Source organism: Archocentrus centrarchus, chromosome 13 (genome assembly GCF_007364275.1).
Source record: "Archocentrus centrarchus isolate MPI-CPG fArcCen1 chromosome 13, fArcCen1, whole genome shotgun sequence".
Lineage (NCBI taxonomy): Eukaryota > Metazoa > Chordata > Actinopteri > Cichliformes > Cichlidae > Archocentrus > Archocentrus centrarchus.
The window spans coordinates 29629545-29650818 of record NC_044358.1 but is presented as its reverse complement, the minus strand read 5'-3'; the positions used below and the strand labels follow the sequence as shown (position 1 = coordinate 29650818).

The window sequence follows — 21274 nt, the reverse complement described above, 5'->3', positions numbered from 1 at the left end:
CCCAGATGTCAGTATTAGTTAGAAGAGTTCCTAATTGTATCAAATTCTCTAACAAATCAGTGACAGGAATGGCATTTTATTTTTTATAGAGATGTAATTATGTTGATAGAAACACTAAAACTTAAGTTGTTTCATTTTATTATTTTTTTGTGTGATTTTTCTGATTGTTGCCATAATGTCATACCAATAGAAGCTATTAAAAGACGCCATGAAAAACACAACATTTTTTTTTGTTCACATTCATATATTAATGTTGATGGAGTGGATTATGTTACTTCTTTTTCCCACCTACTCACAGTCTGTTTAGACTGAATAAAGACATAAAGCCAGCAGCTGCTGAATCCAATGATTAGTTAGTTAAAACTACAGAAAAGCTCATGATTCATATATTGGACTTCCATGAACAGCTGTTTAAATAATGTGACAAATGACTGTTTCAAAAAAAATGGCATTATACAAGAGTTTTGTGATCTGTTTCCATGCTGTTCGCATTTTAATATAAACGTGTGGAGCCAAGATTTGGAAAGTGAAATCTCAGCAGACTGGAAATCAGCTTGTGCTGAAACTCACACTCTGACTCTGAATGCATGCGTCAGACTAATGCAATATAATTAATCAATCAATGTGAAAATTAACTAATGATTACAAGCTAAATTTTTGTAATAAATATATACCAGACGTACACTCACCAGGCACTTTGTTAGGTACACGCTACTGATCAACTTCTCGTTAACACAAATATCTAACCAGCCAATCACATGGCAGCAACTTAATGCATTTAGGCATGTAGACATGGTCAAGACAACCTGCTGAAGTTCAAACTGCACATCAAAATGGGGAAGAAAGGTGATTTAACTGACTTTGAGTGTGGCACGGTTGTTGGTGTCACATTCAAAGGACTGAGTATTTCAGAAACTGATGATCTACTGGGATTTTCCCACACAGCCATCCCTAGCGTTACAGAGAATGATCTAAAATAGAGAAAATATTGTTGATGCTAGAGGTCAGAGGAGAAGGAAGGCAACAGTAACTCAAAAACCACTTGTTTCAATCAAGGTATGCAGAAGAGCTTGATTGCAGAAGAGATGGGCTACAGCAGCAGAAGGCCACAGTGGGTACCACTCCTATCAATTAAGCACAGGAAAGTGAGGCTATAATTCACACAGGCTCACCAAAATTGGACAATAGAAGGAAAAGTGTCGCCTGGTCTGATGAGTCTTGATTTCTGCTGGATGGTAGAGTCAGAATTAGGTGTAAACAACTTAAGGGCATGAATCCATTCTGCCTTGTGTCAACAGTTCAGGCTGCTGCTGCTGGTGTGGAAAATATTTCCTTGGCACACTTTGGGCTCCTTAGTACCATTGTTTAAGCTCACAGTCTACCTGATTGTTGCTGATCATGTCCATCCTTTTATGACCACAGTGCCCGCTGAGCATAAATATTATAAGCACAGAAGCTAAAGGATCCCTGATTCAGTGCTCAGCAGTGTAGAAAGATGAAAAGACTCTGTGGAGAGATGAAAGTACTGCAAAAGAAATTCCACCAGACCTGAAGTTGTTTGGATCTAAAAGGACATCAAATTTAAGTCCTATACTTTTTTTTGCACCTCCTTAGAAATTTTTACTAAGGAGGTGCTTTCCTGAAAGTATTAATGAATGCGTTGTTTAAAAAAAAAAAAAAACCCTCTCATTTAAATGCATCCCGGAAACCAACCCTTACAGATGGCTGACTTCACTGCACTTGCTTGGGTTGTTCATTATCCTCCACCTTTGACCTGACGTGTTACAAGTCAGCCTGTGGAGGGCGCTGCGGTCAGCATGTACTTTTCTCAGAGCCAGTGAAACAGAATTCCCCTTTGGAACAAAAGGACCTGTTAACCAGACAGCCACATGGGAAGCACCACAGAGGGGTTATTGTGCAAGTGAAAACTTTTACCCCCCCCCCCCCCCCGAAAGCTGACACAGTAATTCACCAACAGCATCACACTGAAGTGTACTGGAGCTGCTGCTGAGCATGCAGCTACCACTGCACTGGGATCAGCATGCTCATTAAAGCAAGGTTTTTGCCTTCCTTTGTGATTATTTACCTCTCAAGAGTGATTTTTTTTTTTTTAATATAGTGCAACATTTTGAATGCATCTTGGAACTCAGCACTGACCTCTTCATAGACATGTTTTAAAGTGTCATCAAAATATTGCAGGTCCAACATGTAGATCTTAAACATGTGGGTTTTTTTTTTTTGTTGTTTTATTTTTTTGGTCTAAAACGCTTGACATTAGGGTTGTGGGTTTTTTCCCGTAAGGGAAAGAGCTATAATTACATCTTGTTAGTCCACAGTATCTCCCTTCTCCTATCAAAAAAGAAAAAGCTTTTCCTCTCAATCCCCGAGGGGGGCTATGACAGCCCCTATACCCGTGGTCCCGCCCACCCCCCCTCTGCCCTATCTCAGGCATTTACATGCAAAAAAACAACATAAGTCACGGAAAACCTAATCATGCCAAAATAGGGAGTCCATAAACAGTTTGGGAATTAACAGGGAATGATGCGCCGGGCCCTTGCAGGCGTGCTGACCTGGCGATGGGCACAAGTTTACAGATAGCAAGGGATAACAATGGAGAAGTTGTGTTTGTGAAGATTTGGGGCCAAAAAACTTGTATCGCTTTCCCTCCTGGCACGGATGCGGTTTCGGGAATCGACAACATGTAAGTTTTGATAAGAGGGCAGCACTCACCTACTTACACACTGAGCAGTTTATCACCCAACTAATCTCGTCACAGAGAGGTTTGAAGTTTTGCCAAGACTCGTTTTTTTTTGTGTTTGATTGTTTTATTATTTTTTTTCCCTTGCCGTTAGGTTGCGGTTGGAAATGGACCACAACTAAGAAAAGGTGCTTGGATGTGTAATAGCTACCCGTGGAGTTGCCAGTGTGTGTGTGTGAGAGCTGTAACAAAGACATGAACAATGGCAGAAAGCGAGGAGAAGAATGCGGCTGTGTATCGCAGCGTCTCTTTCAAAAAGTTGGGGTCCTGGGGCGCCAACAGGAGTGAAGACCAGCCACACAAATCAGGGGATTTGGAGGCAGTCGGTGTCGCCCTTCCCCCGGAGCCCAGCAAAGCAGAACAGCCCTTGACGACAACGCGTAATGTCAGTGTGTCAAGAAAAGTTTCCAAAATCTCTGCCACCACCGCCAGCCTCCTAACCGCAGATCCAAAGAGAGGCTCTCCCATTCTTCTCTCCTCCATTTCTCCATCCATCCGCGAGCTTACTGAGAAGTTCAGCAGCAGTAGGAGTAGCAGCGGCTCCGCCAGGACGCACAGAGTTTCACCGGGAGACGGTGCAGCGTGGACGCGGGGGAGCAGCACTTTTCCCCGGGCCCGAGGCTCCAGGAGAGACGGGAATCCACCTGGCGAAACTTTTCACGAGGACAGCAGCGGCTGTGGTGGTGGATATTTCCAGGATAGTGATACCGCAACAGCAGAGCCGCTTTCAGACAGCAAAGTGCTAAAGTTTCACTCGGGCACTGACTCTGTGTCAGGCTCGGACTCGGAGAGAAAAAGCGACAAGCGGACTTCTACGAGTTTATCAACCGACAGCAGCGGCAGCTCGGGTAAGAGAGATTATTCACAGATCAATGCACGTCCCCCTGATCTCAGAAAGACTTTGACTCCAGATGAGGAAGAGGATATTAGCGGCAGAGGGGTGCCTCCACCCTCCAAATCCCACAGAAGTTATCTCTCCACACACTACAGTGACTTTTTCTCCCTGCACTCTGATAAGTGGCCCAGTGTTACCAAAATTAGACGGCTGTTTGATGAGAGACAAAGCAAACCTTTGCAGCAGCACAAGACGCTTGATGCTTATGAGAATTTAAAAGCAGCTGGCAGAGACCATCTACAGGAGCTTACCTTTAGTGACAGTGCTCTTCGCTCTGACAGAAACAAACTGTCACCTTGCAGTTCAGCTAATGAAACCATTAACCTGCCTTTGCATGACAAATCCCTAGTTGGAGAACAGAACAGAGGAAGCGGCACTGCTGAAGAGACTTTTACATATTGTTTGGACTTTTGCTCCAAAGCTGACCACCATCGTCACTCAAATGATGAGGAGGCAGACATAGAGACACGCAGTCAGAATAAACAAGTGTCTGGCAGAAATACTTTTCAAAGCAGCGGCGGTAGCAGTTGCAGTCACTCTGGGGGTAGTCGCTACCACAGGATTAAATCACCTTCATACAGATCTCCTAGTCCCAACACTGAGGCAGAGGCTCAGGCCCCCGGATCGACAGGATTGACATCTGACCCTAACCCTGACCTTCAACCCTTTGCTGCTTCGTCTTGGAGTCGATCGGAGAGCTCAGACACCACCTCCTGCTCCTCCTCTCTTCACCAGCCGACAGCTAGGGAGAGAAGGGATAGACAGGGGGTCGGGCTGCCCAGGGATAGTTTACATTCCTCACATAGCTCCTCTAGAGCTCCAGCCCCCTCCACCTCCTCCCTCTCCTCTGCTCCAGCTCCAGATAAAGCCATTACCTCCTCCTCCGCTGTTGCCCCTTCCACTGAGTTAATACACCCAGGGAAAGTTGTTTCTCCCCTCAGCTCCCGCTGGAGGTTTAGCTCTGGAGACGAAGAAGAGGAGCAAACTAGGAGAAAAAGAGAAGGCAGTTGGAGTGGTTCCTATAACCCTTCTCCTTCTGTGTCCTACAGAGGAGGAGAGAGGGGTGCCACAGAGCGAGGAGGCAGCTATTTATCCCGCTGTAAAAATGGCTGGTGGGGCGCTAAGGCCATTGGCAGGTCTTCAGGCAGTGAGGAGGATAGTCCTGGTTCTTTAGGCCCCCACTATCGAGAGGCAGTCCGCCGGCGCTCGCTGAGAAAGAAGAAAAAAGTCAGTGGGGCTGCTCTAATAACAGGCCGTGATGATTACGATGATCATGATGGCGAATCAGAAGACAGCGACAGTGACACGGCCTTGACAATGGAGCACCTAGAGAGGCCGCACCAGCAAAACACGGGAGGAGAATTTGGGGGGACAGTAGCCCGGAGCCAGTCAACACGAGAACCTAGCAGTCACAGAGCCAGGGTGCAGCAATGGGAGCGCATCACCTCACCTGTGACATCAGTGATGCTCCCTGGTGTATCAAGGGTGTCAAAGGTCAGCATACCCCCATTTCTCTCCAGCCCTGGCGATTCACATTGCAGCAGCCGATACTCGAGCACTGAGACGCTGAAAGAGGAGGACCTAGCTAGCTGTGCCAACCGTGCAGCTAATGTGTTATATAATACAAGGGGCGCAGGAGGTAGCACTAGGAGAGCAGCATCCTCTTCCATGTTGAGTAAAACTTATCATGGGAATTTTACCATGTACCGGTCGCCAAGCTTCGGCCATGGGGACAACTTCTCCCGTGCTCCTGTACGTGTGCGCCCCAAGATTGTGCCAACTGTAACACCGTTGCCTGGTGTACTTGCCAGAGAAGGTGGGGTCTCTTCAGAGGATAGAGGTGGTGAGACCATGGGATTAAGGAAAATGACAGCAGGGGTTAGGGTGAATGATAAGGATAAACACCAGATATCCATATCCAACCCTGATATCACCTCAGAAACTATGACACTTTTAAGCTTTCTGAAATCTGACCTGCCAGGGCTGAGGGTGCGTAAATCAAGTGGAGGGGATAGATCTGGGGTTGTGGAGGGGTCATCAGTGAACAAGATGAGTTCAGGGACTCATGGTGGGACCCTTCTCTCTTCCAGTCACCGTCCATCGCTTAAAGACCTGACCGCCACTTTGCGACGTGCGAAATCCTTCACTTATTCAGATAAACCTACAGCAGTCACGAGATGTTACATGACAAGTGGCACCACAAAGAGGAGCTCCTCTGAGCAGCGGCTTGACTCGGATGGAGAGAGTGGTGGAGGGAGGGTGGTGCTGTCAGACAGGGAAGTAGAAAGTGATGGGGGGGATTTTAGGGTTGGGAGAGGACGCAGAATGAGGGATTATGGATTTGAAAATGACTATGACGATGATGAAGAGATGCCAGTGCAGGATAGGTATGTGCAGGAAGCCAGACAGGTCATTAGAGATATATGCCAGATGAGTACGAGGGAAGATGATGATGATGATGTAGACGTAAGGGGAAGTGGCAGTATTTCTGGGGCTGAATGTTTACAGTTTAAGAAAACAAATGAGGAGAAGGAGAAAGCCAGTGAGGACAGAAAGGATGAGGCAAGGACAGATCAAGAGGCTGAGTTTGAGAACACAAAAGACAGGTTTAAGCATATGAGGGAGAGTGAGAACAGGGAGAGGGAGAGGAGTGAGAGGGATGGTATGCAGATGGAAAAGCTAAACAGCAGGGGCACAGAGTACTGGGAGAAGTCAAAGAGACAGAGCAGAGAGCTGGAGAGAGCCTTACTGAAAGGTGACTCTGATGAAAACATGTTCTACGACCGCTCTGTGGATGAACTTTCAGGCCCTGAGTCGAGTTTAACAGATGAAGGGATTGTGACAGAGCCAGAAACAGGCCCCGGTGACCTCTCAGAGAAGTCATACTTGGGCTCAGCAGGGGCTGATTTAGGGTCAAGAACAGCCAGGGATGTGCTAGGGCAGCCGGCAGCCGTGTGGAAGCTGTCGGCTCCCCTTGAGGTGGATGGCTTCAAGCAGGAGGGAGAAAAGACAACAGAGATCAGCTTGAGTTGTACAAATCGTCTGAATGAAGTGAGTGCACCTCGCTCTGTGTCTCTTCCTCCCCATAGGGCTGAGAATGACAACCTTATCATGGAACAGAGCACTACTGCTGGCATCATCGATGTCAGTGAGGGGATCAGTGCTGTGCCGCAGGGGTCAGCAGCCACCACAGGAGCAGGGGGAGGATCTGAAACCCCCGCAACCCCGAATGCTATCCGTCGAAGGCGCAAATTCTCCCCCTCTGGTAATACAGGCTCTGATTCTAGTAATGGCAGTAATGCAGAGTCAACAACAGCAGCTGTGGGAAATGGGGAGTCTACAGTTTACCGCTCTCTCAGTGATCCCATGCCTCAGCGGCGCTGTTCTGTAGCAGAAGAGGGGAACAACAAATTTTCTTCTGTAGACAGTAACCTGTTAGGATCCCTGTCTGTCAAAGGAGGAGTGGGAGGTGCTCCAGAAGCCTCTGCTGTGAGCACGCTGTCAGAATATAAGGGCAGCGTAGCCAGTGACTTGTCAGTGTGCAGTGATGGCGGGCTCCGTGATGATGGCATTCGGGACTACAGCGGGGTCATCAGGAACATTGTAGCTGAGCCAGGTGCAATGGACAGACTGATGGCAGATGAGCATAACAATGGCAAAGCCCCCAAGAAGAAGTCATTCAGTGACCCCAGCCGTCGTAGTGATACCCTTTTTACTTCTCAAAATGACCCTCAGTTCAAAGGTCAGACTGGCAGCACTCAACCAATCAGTGAGCTGGAGCACCCTAGCCTGATTCCACCTTCCAGCAGCGAGCCAATCTTGAGCGAGCAGAGAGAGGAACTGTGGGAACCTGAAGCTAAGCCTAAACACACACAGCTGCATCAGCAGGCAAATGGCAGTAATAAAGTCACAAAGGCTCGCTCCCTGTCAGAGAGCGCCCCTCCCTCTGAATATCATGATGATGACGATGGTGATCTTATAGACCAAGGTGGAGAGGAGGAGGTACAGAAGTTTAACTTTGACCTTAAGCTAGCTGGAGTTCTGTCTCCCAGAATGAGTCGTCGGCCCGCCAGAAAGCGTCCAAACAGGTTGACGTTTTTTGCCCCCGAGGATCCATTTGAGCCCCCGGAACTGGATTCAGAGGGACACGAGGATCACAGTGACCAAAACAAGCTCATGGCTCCTCTTTCCCCTCTGCCACTGCAATCCAAATCCCAAACCATACCCATGCATGTTCGCCATACCAGTGAACCCACCACCTTCATCCCAATCTCCCCACCCCCACAGCTCAAGCCCCTCAAGGAGGCAGACTTAGCCATCCGATCCACTACAGAACCCGCACCTGGAAGTAGGCCTCCGGGAGACGAGGCCCCATCTTTGGAGGATGTGACACAGAAATATATCCTTGATCTGAGCACTTCTGAAAGGGACCCTGAGGGCCCAGGAAATCTTCCGGTACACGGTTCAGTGTCAGCTTCAGAAGGACTCAGCGAGACCAGCCCCAGTGGAGTGACAGAAGCTGGACCACAGAAGAAGGGCATTGAGGACACTGCATCTGTGCCCACCCCACAGAGAACCAAGCCCAAAGTGGTGAGTTGCCCTTTTACTTAAGGATTTTCTCTTGTTGGATGTCTTTGAGTTTGGATAATTCAGCTTCAAATGCTGATATGCTTCCCTGAAATCTTATGTCACAGTGCCATTGTTAGTTTCAGAAAAGAAGCTATGAACACCACACCCAATACTAAATACACACACACACACACACTATGAATTTTTATGTTACAGAATCAGAGGTCCACTGTTTCTCTGTTATTGAGTTAAGAAGGATGTGAGGGGAGAAATGTTTGGTAGAATATTGAACACTTACAGTGCCACTTGTCTTGCAACAGTTCCTCATGTTGTTTTGTTAGCATTACATTGCTGGATTTCCCTCACAGTTGCGCAGCTACACCCACTGCCTGTGTGTATTGGTGCTTTTATGAAGCGCTTTCAGTCAGGACCCGTATGGCTAGTTTCAGAGTGCATTTGGATCCAGGGCTACAATACAGAAGCCATTAAAGGCTGAGCTGTGTTTAAACAAACATCAGAGGATGTTATTAGTTTGATTAAACAGATTGCAGACAAAGGGTATTAAGGAATGGACTGAAGCCCGCTGCGTCTGCTTTTGTTTATTTGTTTCATCCAGTTTCAATTGTCTCTGTGCCAGAATTCCAGAGTCATAGAGAGTGGATGTATTAAACAGTTCACCCAAACACAGTCTGGGGTTTGTGTGTGTGCGTGTTTGAGGTGATGCTACATTTTCTTATTGCTGTCTAAACACTGGGAGACTTTCTGTCTTGTTGTATCATCGTAATATACAAAGGTTAACTGCTTAACTGTCATGATAACTGTAGAGAACATACAAAGCCTTACAGATAAGTGCATGTTCTTTTTAGACACTCACTGGGGGGGGGGCGGGGGTTCGAGATGCAGGTTGGAGGAGCGAGGAATCACTGAACTCCTAATTAGTAGCTGCTCATGAAGTTTGGCTTGTGTAATAGTGCAGCACAAGGAATTTAAATGTAGCTTTGTGTGTGTGCCACTGATACACAGCTGCTCTTGCTTAAAGCACACCTCACGGATGTGACTCTGAGGCCTGGAAGGACAGATGACTGCAGATCTAAAATCCAGGACTTCAGTTTTATTACAGCATCAACCACTTTTGTTTACCGTAGCAACTTTTCTGCAGTGAGGCCAGTTGTGGTTCTTGTGATTTGACACTGCGTGTGTGGGTGTGTGTGGGTGTGTGTGTATGTTTCAGTAATCCTGTTGTTTGTATTTGCTCAAAACAAACAATTATGTAGCTTTGCACGCCGCTCCTCGACTTCTGCATTCTGTCACAGGGCTGTTTTTGTGCTCGCTGACAGTATATGCATCAGTTACTCTGCTCTTCATTAGTTTGTGATTGTCTTTGCCCAGTGTTTTTAGTGACCACTGTGCGAGTTGGCGAGTGAGCCCCATCAAGCAGGAAAAGGGAGGTTGTTGTGGTAATTGAAACATTTGATGACTTCCAGCACTTCCGGCTATGTGCACATAATTGTGTCCACTGCACGTGCATTTGTGTGTCTCCCGCCTCTTCAGCCTCTTCAGTTGTACTCCTGTGTATGTGTGAGCCCGTGCATGTTGTTCATCTGGACTATATCAGTGCCTTTTTTCAATCCTTCGTGCCCAGACTTTTGCCAGCTGACTGCATTTAGGGTCCTGTAGCGCTGGTTACGTGTGTGTGATTTGGATTGAATGTAATAACAGTGCCGAGCTAAAATGGATCACAGACAAGTTCTTAAAGGGAGGGAGGGATGAAGAACGGGAGGAAGATGTTGTGGGGAGAGGGAGCTTCTTGTTGTTTTTCCTTTTCTGGAGACATGGCTTATTTCAGTCACAGTGCAGTTTCCTGAGATCAAAATCTCCCATTAATTTCTGTTGTTTTTCTCTGCTCCTCTGTGCACTTTGCATCATTCCACTCTGTTTCTTCTCCCATCTTCATCCAGATGTTGCCAGTCATAGCTGTTTTTTTTTTTAAATTACACTGCATTTCTACTTTATACTCTCATCTCATCTCCATTTATCTTTTTTAATGCCAGTTCTCCTGTATTTCTCCTAATGTTATTTCACCTTTCTCTTTGCTGTCTCTCTGTGTGTCTCTGGAACATTGCAGTGAAGTGAGGTCATAACGTTTGTCTTGGTGTACGCAGGCAGCCGAGCCAAATGTCAGGTAGAGAGAGAGAGAGAGAGAGGCAGGGACAAAAAAAGGAGAGAGCTGGAAGGAAACTTTCTGGTTTTTAAAAAAAGTCACAGGATTAAAATAGAACAGAGAGAGAGAGCAGAAATGGAGGGAATGAGATGTAATGGAGCAGATGGTAGAAAATGTAAAATATAAAATCTTAATACTACAGTTAGCTTTTTTTTTTGCTTCACTAAAGCAAAATCCTGTAACTTCTAAAGTGTGAATGTTAGATCCTCTGACTGGGACTGCCTTGGGGGGAAAAAAGCTTAATATTTATTTTGATCTGCAAACTCTCATGTAAGGCAGTGTTAATGACATAACTTTGAATAACATGTTTAATATTATGTAGGAAGACAGTAATTTTATGGGAAACTGAACGTTTGATCATGTATTTGTCAAATCTTTATATAATCTTTATATAATTTTACCCAGTGTGGGTAAAATTCATATTTCTCTGCTACAGAGCAGCTCTTCTTTCTCCACAGAATGTGCACGTTTAAAGCGAGCAGTACTGTAAAGTATTTACTCAAAAGTGTGTGTGTGTGTATGTGTGTGTTCCTCTACAGCTGCAGTAGTTTTCACTTTAACAGGCAGCAGGAATGTGGCCCATCTTCCCTTTGCTTCATGTTGCATAACTGTCTTTAACTTTCCAAAAAAAGCTGCAGACTGGTAATGTGTGCCATCTATTAGAGGCCTTCTGTAGCATCATTTAAGTTCTAGGTTATCGTTATTATACTTTGAGGAATTTCAAGCCCTTTAGAGAATCTGGTCAGTAATCAAATGCCATCTGTTTGGTACTTAGAATCAGAGAAATTACAGTCATGACTCACAAGGATACCTAACCAAAACTTGTGCGTGCTTCTGTGTAGTTCTTGCACATTGTGGACAGTAACCTCTTACTTTTTCTTCTTTCAGAGTGTCTCACTGTGGCATGAAATAAATTTCTTAAGTCTTATGTCCATTCTTGCCCTATTGATGAGGCCAGCAAAGGTTTATAGAGGAAGTGGGTTTTAGAGGTAATGGGAGAAAGAGCCAGGGAAGGATATATAGTAAGAGAGAAGGAAAGAGGCATAAAGATTGGTTTGTGCTCTGCTCTGCTCTCCATGGATTAGGTCTAAAAGCACAGTGTTTATAACACCAGATTTATGACTGACTTTGTTTAATCAGGCCACCCACATGGAATCTAATACTCTCCCTCTGACGGATCTTTTTCTTGGACTGTCCTGATGCTATCCCTGCTTATAGGTTTTACTTCAGACAGCCAAAAAAAAAATCATTTTTTTTCTTTGTACACCTGGAACATTTTTAGAAACTCACAAATAAAGATCTGGTGTCCCTATGTTCTCACAAATCAGAGATGTTTTCAGTCAGCGCTGAATTACAGATACACTGGAGTAACTGAAACCTGCTGCTGCTGTGGACTATTTTAAGGTATCAAGCATAGTCCAGCATAATCATAACTGACAGGAGTCGCACCCTTTGTGGTCTTCTGCTTCTACAGGCTATGTGCTTGCATGTTCGGTGTGTTGTGCATTCAGAGATGCTCTTCTGCATATCTTGGTTTTAGCAAGTGGTTTTTCTTTGAGTTACTGTTGCCATCCTATCAGCTCAAAGCAGTCTGGCCATTCTCCTCTGATCTCTGGCATCAACAATGCATTTTCTCCCAGAGAACCGCCACTCACTGGATAGTTTCTCTTTTTCAGACCATTCTCTGTAAACACTAGAGATGGCTGTGTGGGAAAATCCCAGTAGCTCAGCAGTTTCTGAAATACTCAGACCAGCCCATGTGGCACCAACAACTATGCCACGTTCAAAATCACTCAAGTCTCTTCAGCAGGTCTTTTTAACTATATCTACATGCCTTGACACACTGAGTTGCTGCCATGTGATTGGCTGATTTGATATTTGTGTTAACGAGCAGTTGAGCAGGTGAATGTATAATAAAATGTTTTCTATTAATCAAAAACACAATGTGCCATCCTCAACCTTTTACACTGTGATCAGTGGAGAACAAGGTGCTTATCTAATATGCAACTTACTTTGAAATCACACTTAAAAGTAAAGCAAAAGGTCAGCTCCATATACACATAGAGGATATTGTGTGGGTCCAAGGGTTTGTTTTTTGATATGCAAAGGTCAGCAATCCAAAAAGTGCTGGCTGCTGAGGGAGGTTAAAAGCACTGGAGAGATGAAAGGGTGAGGATATGGTTTGTGCTGCCCGAATGACCCAAAGACTCAGCAGATGAGAGGGAAGAGGTCGGATGAATCAGAAGATCAAAAGATTGTCTGCTGATATCTGTGGCATCAGTGACACATGGGAAGCCTCTGATGGGAGACGTTCTGACTTTATGTGGGTGGAGTTGGGAAAACTAACCCTGAAAGTTTAAGCTTAAAAAGATAATTACTGATACTGACACAAGTGTGATGGGATTGTATGAAGGTAATATGATGGCATATCTATTGTGCAGTTTTTACTTTGTGAAGATCAAATGTCACAGATATAACAAGGAAGTAAAGGGAATTTTTATCATGAGCCTGAGCTGGATGCTTTATGGCTTCTCTGCTTAAAGTCTCAAGACTGCAGAGAAAATGTCCTTTATCTCTAACCAGCTATTTTAATCAACAGCTAACAGTGGCTCACTATGTATAGTTTGTTCATCTATATAAAGGCACATTGTATGACTTGCATGCTTTAAAAATATACATTATATTTTCTCATTGTAGGAATATTATATATATATATATATATTAGGGGTGGGACTCGATTAAAAAAATTAATCGAATTAATTACAAGCTTTGTAATTAATTAATCGAAATTAATCGCATTTTAATCGCATTTCAATATTTGACCTGAGAAATATTAATTTAAGTTTAGTTGATGAATGAATCAATATACATAAGCTTAAACTTCAAAATTTTGTTCATTTTCCCACCAGTCTACTACACAGACCAACGAAGGGTGGAAGTGCTCCTGTGATAAGCAAACTCCTGAAATTAAAGTTAAGCATCATAACTGGATAGTTTTATTCAACATTAATGTCTCACTTGTTATAGTTGGAAATTAATCATTAGCTCAGCTGTATTCCTTGATGTTTTATATATATATATATATATATATATATATATATATATATATATATATATATATATATATATATATATATATATTGGTTGTGGTACTATTTTCATATGTGCATGCACTTCAGCATAAAGACTTAGAGACAGTGTAAAAAAATGTAGCCTAATGCTTTGTGGAAGTAAAACCTTTAAGGCTGATTTCTTAACATTAATCTTGTTTATTTAACCTGGACAATGAACAAACTGTAAAAACTCCTAAGTTTCAGGTTTAGACAATATGAAGCAAATTGAGATTTTGGTTAAGAAACTGCTCATTGGGCAACTTGCACTCATTGGCCACTTAATAAGGTACACCTCTATAGCTGCTCAATAACAAATAATCCAATCAGCCAATCACATGGCGGCAACTCAGTGCATTTATGTTTGTAGACTAGTTTCTTGAACATGACAGTAAGTTCAGTGTACTCAAATGGCCTCCACAGTCACCAGATCTCAATCAAGTAGAGCACCTTCAGTGCTGGGGTGGCTCAGTGGGTGAGCAGGTGACCATATATACCGCATGGCCATGGTGCACCCGGCCTGGGTTTGTATCCGACCTGTGCCTAAGCGTCTTCCCCTCATTTTCCCCACGTTCCTGTCTATCTTCACTCTTAACTATTCAAAAAAAAAAATAAAATAAAAAGTAGAGCACCTTTGGGATATGGTAGAAGAGGAGATTGTCATCATGCCAGCAAAATCTGCAGCAACTGTGTGATGCTATCATGCCAATATCAACCAAAATCTCAGGAATGTTTCCAGCACCTTGTTGAGTCTTTGCCATGAAGAATGAAGGCAGCTCTAAAGACAAAAGGAGGATAAATCTGGTACTAGCAAGGTGTGTCTAACAAAGTGGCTGGGGTTAGGCTGCCATGAGAAAGAGAAATTGTTGTTTCTACACTCTGACTTGTGCACATAAAAACTTTGGTTGCCTTTTTGTAACAGACCCAGGCTGTGCTAAGCTGTGCTAACTGTTAACTCTAGCTTCTAATTGAGGCTACATTTTCAGTTCATTTCAGGTTTATATTGCACCAAATCACAACAGCAGTCACCTCAAGGCACTCTATACTTTAAGGTAAAGACCCCAAAGTATTCAAGTGAAAACCCCAACAATCAAACGACCCTCTATGAGCAAGCACTTTGCGACGGTGGGAAGGAAAATCTCCCTTTTAACAGGAAGAAAGGTCTGGCAGAACCAGGCTCAGGGAGGGGCAGCTATCTGCCACAACCGGTTGGAGGGTGACGTGAAAAAGAAAAGAAGAAAGTCAAGGAAAAGCAAAAAGAGAGCATAGGGAGACAGGACAAAGGGAGAGACAGAGGCATGAATATACTTTTCTCTCTCACGGCAAGACAATACTTAAGTGTGCTTCCCAAAATATCAAATAATTCCTTTTGCGTTTTTGCATCCTTTTGGTGTGAATTGAAATTGCTTTCCTGGGCATTGCCCTTGGTTTCAGTGGAATTTTCCTTGTTTTAAAACAAGCCCACCGCCCACAGTCCATACTTTGCTTGGACTGCAATAACTAACTCTAGCTAATGCTAACATCCTTGGACTTGATAAGAGGGTGAAACTTTTCAAAAAATGCTTGTGAGCAATAAAAAAAACCCACACATCAACCCCACTGACATGTAGTGTCACTGCAAAGAAATCCCAATGTGAGGCTCCATCTGGGTTCTCACAGTGGGGGGAAAAAACATCTGTGGGAAAAGCAGTTCTCGATGTCTTTGCCCTCGGCTGGTGACGGTTGCAATATGCTTTGAAAATCTTTAACTTTTCCTTTCAAGAATGGTGCTTGTTTGTTTTTGTTTTTTTGTATTCATAGTAGCCCAGCAGTGGAAATTAATTCAAGTTCAAGGTTGTGAACAATGGCTGTTGGGTTTCTGTCTTTTTTTTTTTTTTTTTACTTTCTCTTTGTTCCCACTTGCTCTCCTCTTTACTGTCTCCTTCTAACTCTTTCCTCTCTCAGTTGGTGTGGATCCACCCAGTGTAATTACAGAGCAGTTTGCTTATGTAAGGAAAGCCTCCTCTGAAACAGCACTTTCTGACAGAGTTGCTATTTCAGCTTTTTTTTGTGTGCATGGGCAGATTTCTACATACTAAAGTGTGCTTTTTGTCTTGACATAAATAACAGATTCCAGTTTGACCTGCTTCTTAGGGTCTATCTCTTCAAGGTAGCTGTATGAGCTATGTCTCATACGAGCTAGTCCTCTGTAGTTTACTGTCTGAGTCATATACATCTGCAGACCATGTGGCCGCAAAGCTCCCTAACATGAGAATTCAGGTTTGTTGATGATTCACCCAATGCAGGGCTGTACTGCTGGACGCCATGTGCCTTAGTAGAATAGCCTGAGGCTCACTGAATGACAGCTTAATCAGCAAAATGCAGAGATTATGTCCATTAGTTGTCTGCTTTCATTTTAATACTCTGGGCACAAGAGTACAAGGTGCAGTCGTCGGCCAGGGAAAAATGTGTATTCCCTGATGAATAGTTGCTGCAGGTTGCTGGCTGTCACTGGGTTAAATTGGTTGCAAAACGGAAGCTTCGTTAAAAAAACTCATTGTGATTGCTTTGGTTGGTAGTGGGTTGTTACAGACAAGACGCTGATTTGTGTGCAAACACCTGCTGCTTACTCTCCAAGGTGTCGTGAAACTTGAAAAAGTGCGACAAACTCGAGAACATTTGACTTCAAAGTAAAAGTTGTGCCTGTTGGAAGATGTTAGTTCAAGCAGTAAGGCTCAGCTAACATCTTTTAAAAAGTGCAGCTTTTACTTTAAAGGCAAATGGTCTTTGATTCCAGTTTGTGGTGCACTTTGTACAGTTTTACTACTGCTTGGAGAGTAGTTTGAGACTGTTTGTGTCTTCCATGCAGACTGCGAGCAACAGCAGCAACCCGCTAATAACCAAAGCAATCGCAAGGAGATATAACTCTTTGCGACCAGTTCCACCAAGCACCACATGTCCCTAGTGAATGGTAGCCAGTTTTCACATGTACCACTTGCCAACTTGTCTGGGAATGCTCATTTTTCCATATCGACTGTTGGTTCCTAGATGGTCTCCGACTGGTCTCTAGGCCTGTGTGACCGTGGCCTAACTCTTTTACTGTCACACATAAGCAGGCTGTTCAAGTGTGACTTTGTGTCTTATAACGAGTCTTATTTGCCTTTTAAATGAGTCTGAAGTGCTCCGTTTGTTGCTCAGCATGGAGTAAACCATGAGATCTGCATTGTGAGTGGTTACATTATGCTGCACGTATGCTCTAGCACTAATCTGTGTGTGTGCATATCTGTATAAACTTCCAGTGACCTACTGCTTGTCTTGCCCAGTCACTTACACAATAGTACGACTGTGCAATATCTAACATAGCATATTTCACAGCGTGGTTGGACACACACAGTCATATACAGCATCTAGGCCTCAGTCTAACTGTGGGCTGACTTGGCCATTCATTTCTATTGTCCCACACCAGAGAAACATGACATTCCCATTCCTCCCATCTCTGCTGCTGTCCTTATCTTATGGCATCAGTCCGTCGGTTTGGCTCATGCTCTAGCTGCCAGTTAAGAAACTCTCGTGAAAATGGGAAAGGGAGACGCTGGAAGTGTCGGAGTGCTGTTCCTGAGTGGCTGCTGGGTTCTCGGATTAAGGCGCAGGGAGAGGAGGAAGATGATTGGAAAAGAGAATTGGGTTCGGCTATGGCTACAGCCAAAGATTGCTCAAAGGCAGGTGGAGTTGGTCCTCTGTGATTTATTTTTATTTTTTTGGATGGGAATCTTTCTTCAGCTGAATCACATTCATCTTTTTTTTTTGATTATTTTCCCTGAAGCTGGGGCGGATTTATTTAAGAGGTGCAGTGTTTTATTACAAGCAGTGAATGTAATCAAATAGAAGGTTTTTGTATTTTTGAATCTAAAAGTAAGTGTAGCGTACAGTATGTGTGTGTGTAGTGTGTACACTGCTGAATCACATTTCTTCTAAGAGGCTTGTAACTTTTACCTCGTCAGTGAAATTGCCCCTTTCAGGTGGATTTCATCATTGTGCTCCCCTCTGGTGTCACCTCATTGTCTGCAACATGGGATGGCATCGCACAGCGGTTGACGAAATTTTGTGTAAGATTGAATCAAATAGTCATAATCATTACTACTAGCTGACACCAGCGTGTATTTATGACTTGTATAATAAGAGTTTCACTTCCTTTTATGAAGATAATGTATTACACAAATCACTGAATTAACAGAAAGTCTGCAGGAGTGACCTGTTTCTTTTCCCTGCCCCCAACATAGGTGAGAGGTTAGTTCTGGCCACTAGTAACCTTTGTACTTAAGTAAAACATTTAGTCTCAAGAAAAGTTCTCACCAAGCTGTGAGTCAGGCCAAAGATATGTTGACCTTACCTCAGCTGAGAAAACATGGACTTAGTGTGTTAGTGTGAATGAGAGCGAGAGAGCGACGGAAGGAAACAGAAGCAGGGAGATGATATGTTTGTGCATGCTCACGGGCCTGTGTGCGTTTATCTCAGGGTATACTAAGTGTTTTGCTAAGTGAACAACAAGCTCAGACAAACACAGGAACTATCAGTGTCCATCGCAGACTTGTTTTAATTTTATGCTCCTTTTTTACGATAAAGTCAAGCAACTCCCCACTCCCTGCTCATAAATCTCTTTTACAGAGAGTCACTTAGAAATCCAACCACTGCAGAATCGTCAGAGTATTTCTGAAGGTGGCATGACCTGGAGCTGTGCTGAAAGTCCGAGGTCTACAAGGTGAACAGGAATGGAGACAGCGCAGTGCCTTTTGGAGCTCCTGTATCGCACATCAAACCAGACAGAGCATTTCTCGGTCTCACATACTGCACCTTGTCTGTCAGGTAGTCAGTAATCCATGAGCTGGTGGATTCCTGTAGCGTCTTCCTCAATAGCAGCAGCTGGATTGTGTTAAATGTACTTGAGAAATCAGAGAAGGTAAAGAAATGATAGAGGTAAGTGACCATTAAAGTAAGTCACAGTCTCAGTTCCCTGTGTCTTGCTGCCGGTGCTGTGCATTGCTTGCATGCGGTAAACTGAAAACCACCATTCTTGCTGGTACTTTGCTTAATGGATTTCTCATATCTGTTTGTCTCCTGAGCAATTATGCTCATTTCCAGTTCCACATTTTTATTCTTGACCTCTACTGCAGTAGCTTTATATGATGCAGAGTTTAAAACATCCACGTTTATACAATACAAGATCTTTGTGCAGCCTTTTAGTTTATGTACTGCCTGCTTACCCCTCCTTTAAAGCCAATCTTCTGATTGGTTGCCAGACAGAAGATTTGAGGTAGTGGTCGGGGTCTAGGACTGAACAGCTGGCAGTAGCTAGCTCTTGAGAAACTGGGGAATCTCACATTTCTAGGTAAAGCGCCAGTCCATTTATAGTAACGTCAGTTCTAAGATACAGCCTTATTGATTAGCCTGTGACTTATGATTGCCTGAGCCTTGTCTAATGTGGTTAGCAGTGAGGTGATACCGCTAACCACCTTACAGCCATGCAACCGATATGGTGTGTTTGAGATGCAGGAAACTGCGATTTCCAGGATGAATCAAAGGGGTCGTGTCAAAATATTATGAGATTTCTAGCATTGATATCCATTTCCTTTTGAAAGGAGAAAGGCATTCTTCCTGTTGAAGAATGAAAGTTAATGAATATCAGAGAAGCATGATCAGAAGAGCTAAGAACAGTTTAATGTTAAGGAAAATGGGCTTATTCGCTTTCTTGTTGGGACTTCGATGGTAAGATCCATCCATTAAAGATGATTTGCAGGCAGCTGGTGTGAGCTAGCTTCCGGTTACTGAGCTAATTATAACCATCTTCCTTAAGCTACGTTGCTAAGATTTCACTGCATCTGGTAATGGAAAAAGACCAGCACAAAACAAAAAAACATACATTCTTATGTTTTTAAAATTCATGAGTCATTTAAACACATTTTATCAGGCCTTTGATCCAAAATATATCAGTTATGCAATCAGAGTCACCACTGACAGGAAAAGAGAGCGATATCTCCCTTATGAGTCACATTTGGGCATGAACACTATTGTTGATTTAATACGCTTGAGCCAAAACCAATAGTATCAAAAGATTTCCAGAAATAGCAGACACAGGCACTGATTGTGGAATCAGGGTCCTAAAACCAAACGTCCAAACTGAAACAAGCATGTTGTTTTTTGCCAAACCTTGCTTTCAAACCCCATTGAATTATTAAATTTTAGTCTTGTGGCTAAGTGTGCCAGTGTGTGAGTGTGTGTGTGTGTGTGTTGACCTGCTGTCCCTTGGCTGTCTCTCACATTCATCCAGCAACGTGGAAATTTTGCCAGATAAAACAGCAGCAGTAATCACACGGCAGTGATGATGGTTAATGATGATGGTTGCCATTTATCTGCAGATTGAAGGAATTTCAGTGTGTGTTCGTGCGTGCGTCTGTCCCCAAACGTTTGTTTGAAGGGCTCACACAAAGCTCCCGTCACCCGGTGACAGCCAGGGGGTTGTGGGTAATCGGGTCTGTTTGTCCTGAAACAATGTAGTCCTTCTTCGCTCCTCAATAGGCTTCTTATTTTCAAGGAGGCCTCAACATTTCCCCCCTTCAAATATTTTATTCGGCAGTTGGCATTTCAGTTGTGTGGTTCTGAAATGTTATTGTGAAGGGAGGAGAGAAATTATCCAAGGTTCTCATGGTGTTCAACAGAGATGTTATTAAACATCAGTGGAAAGCATAGTTCTCCCACCAAAAAATGTCTGGCCAGGACTAAATCTTGGTGCCTGATCTACAGTGTAATAAAGCAGCAGGATTTTGGCAATGTGGAGACATAAAAACATGTCTATGGTAAAATTAGGAGTCCAATCCCAAAGTTTAATACCCAACAGCTAAAATGAGAACCAATTCCCTTTACACACTCATTATTGCAATAATTGTGATTTTGTTGCACTTTTTTTTCTGTCTATTGCGTCATTGCGTTCTCATTCATCATTTTACTGTCACTGAAAAGTTACAAGGTTGTGACTGAAGGCTGAGCAGGCAAAACTTTCATGATAGGAAGATGCCAAGACCCTAAAAATAACATAACAATCTGACCTTGAATTTAAAAAATTTCTCCAGGACTGAATGCAGTTATGGATTCATGTGTCCTCAGGTTCTTTTTTATTTTTTTTCTTCATTTCTTGAATCTTTTCAACCTGGCATTCATTCACATCTCTGTTCTGACTTTCATATCCTGTTCTGTTTCATCTCAGGTTTTTTTCATGGAGCTTTCCAGCTTTCCCTTCTTTAACAGCTGCTTTTTATTGTCCATGTGAATTTTACTTAATTTAAATAAGCCCCTTTATAGCCTGATAATTGCACTGAACTGACACCCTCATGTCATGATGGCTTCATGTGACATGCTGTAAATGTTGCTGTAGAGACGGGTGTTAGGGCTAAAAAAAAAAAAAAAAAAGAAAAAAAAAGGTGGCAGAGGTTTGTGGAAGAGCTGCCATGGAAGTTTCCCATATTATGCATTTTATGTGCAAGTAGAAGACAATCGGCGACTAATGGCTTGGTCAGGATTTAACAGAGAAAGGTGTTTACACTGCTACAATTTAATTAAGACATAATATAGTATATTAATAGTAACTTTAAAAAATAAACCAAATAAAACACATGAATATGTGATAAACCAAACCTAACATGTAGATTAAAAAAGGGATAATAACAGCAAAATCAAAGCAAAGCAAATCA

At 43.4% G+C, this 21274-nt stretch overlaps 1 protein-coding gene across 2 annotated transcripts in view; it reads left to right on the top strand.

Moving 5' to 3' along the window:
- The first annotated feature begins 2492 nt into the window (after positions 1 to 2492).
- Positions 2493 to 21274, top strand: part of arhgef17 (Rho guanine nucleotide exchange factor (GEF) 17) — a 71978-nt gene continuing 53196 nt past the window's right edge. The window contains exons 1-2 of one of the 2 annotated variants that reach the window (XM_030744048.1): positions 2493 to 2701; positions 2853 to 8243. In XM_030744048.1, the coding sequence (XP_030599908.1) occupies positions 2961 to 8243 (5283 nt within the window). In that variant the 5' untranslated portion in view covers positions 2493 to 2701; positions 2853 to 2960. Of the gene's footprint in view, positions 2702 to 2852; positions 8244 to 21274 lie in introns of those variants that run through there. The other variant, XM_030744049.1, reaches the window with a different exon arrangement.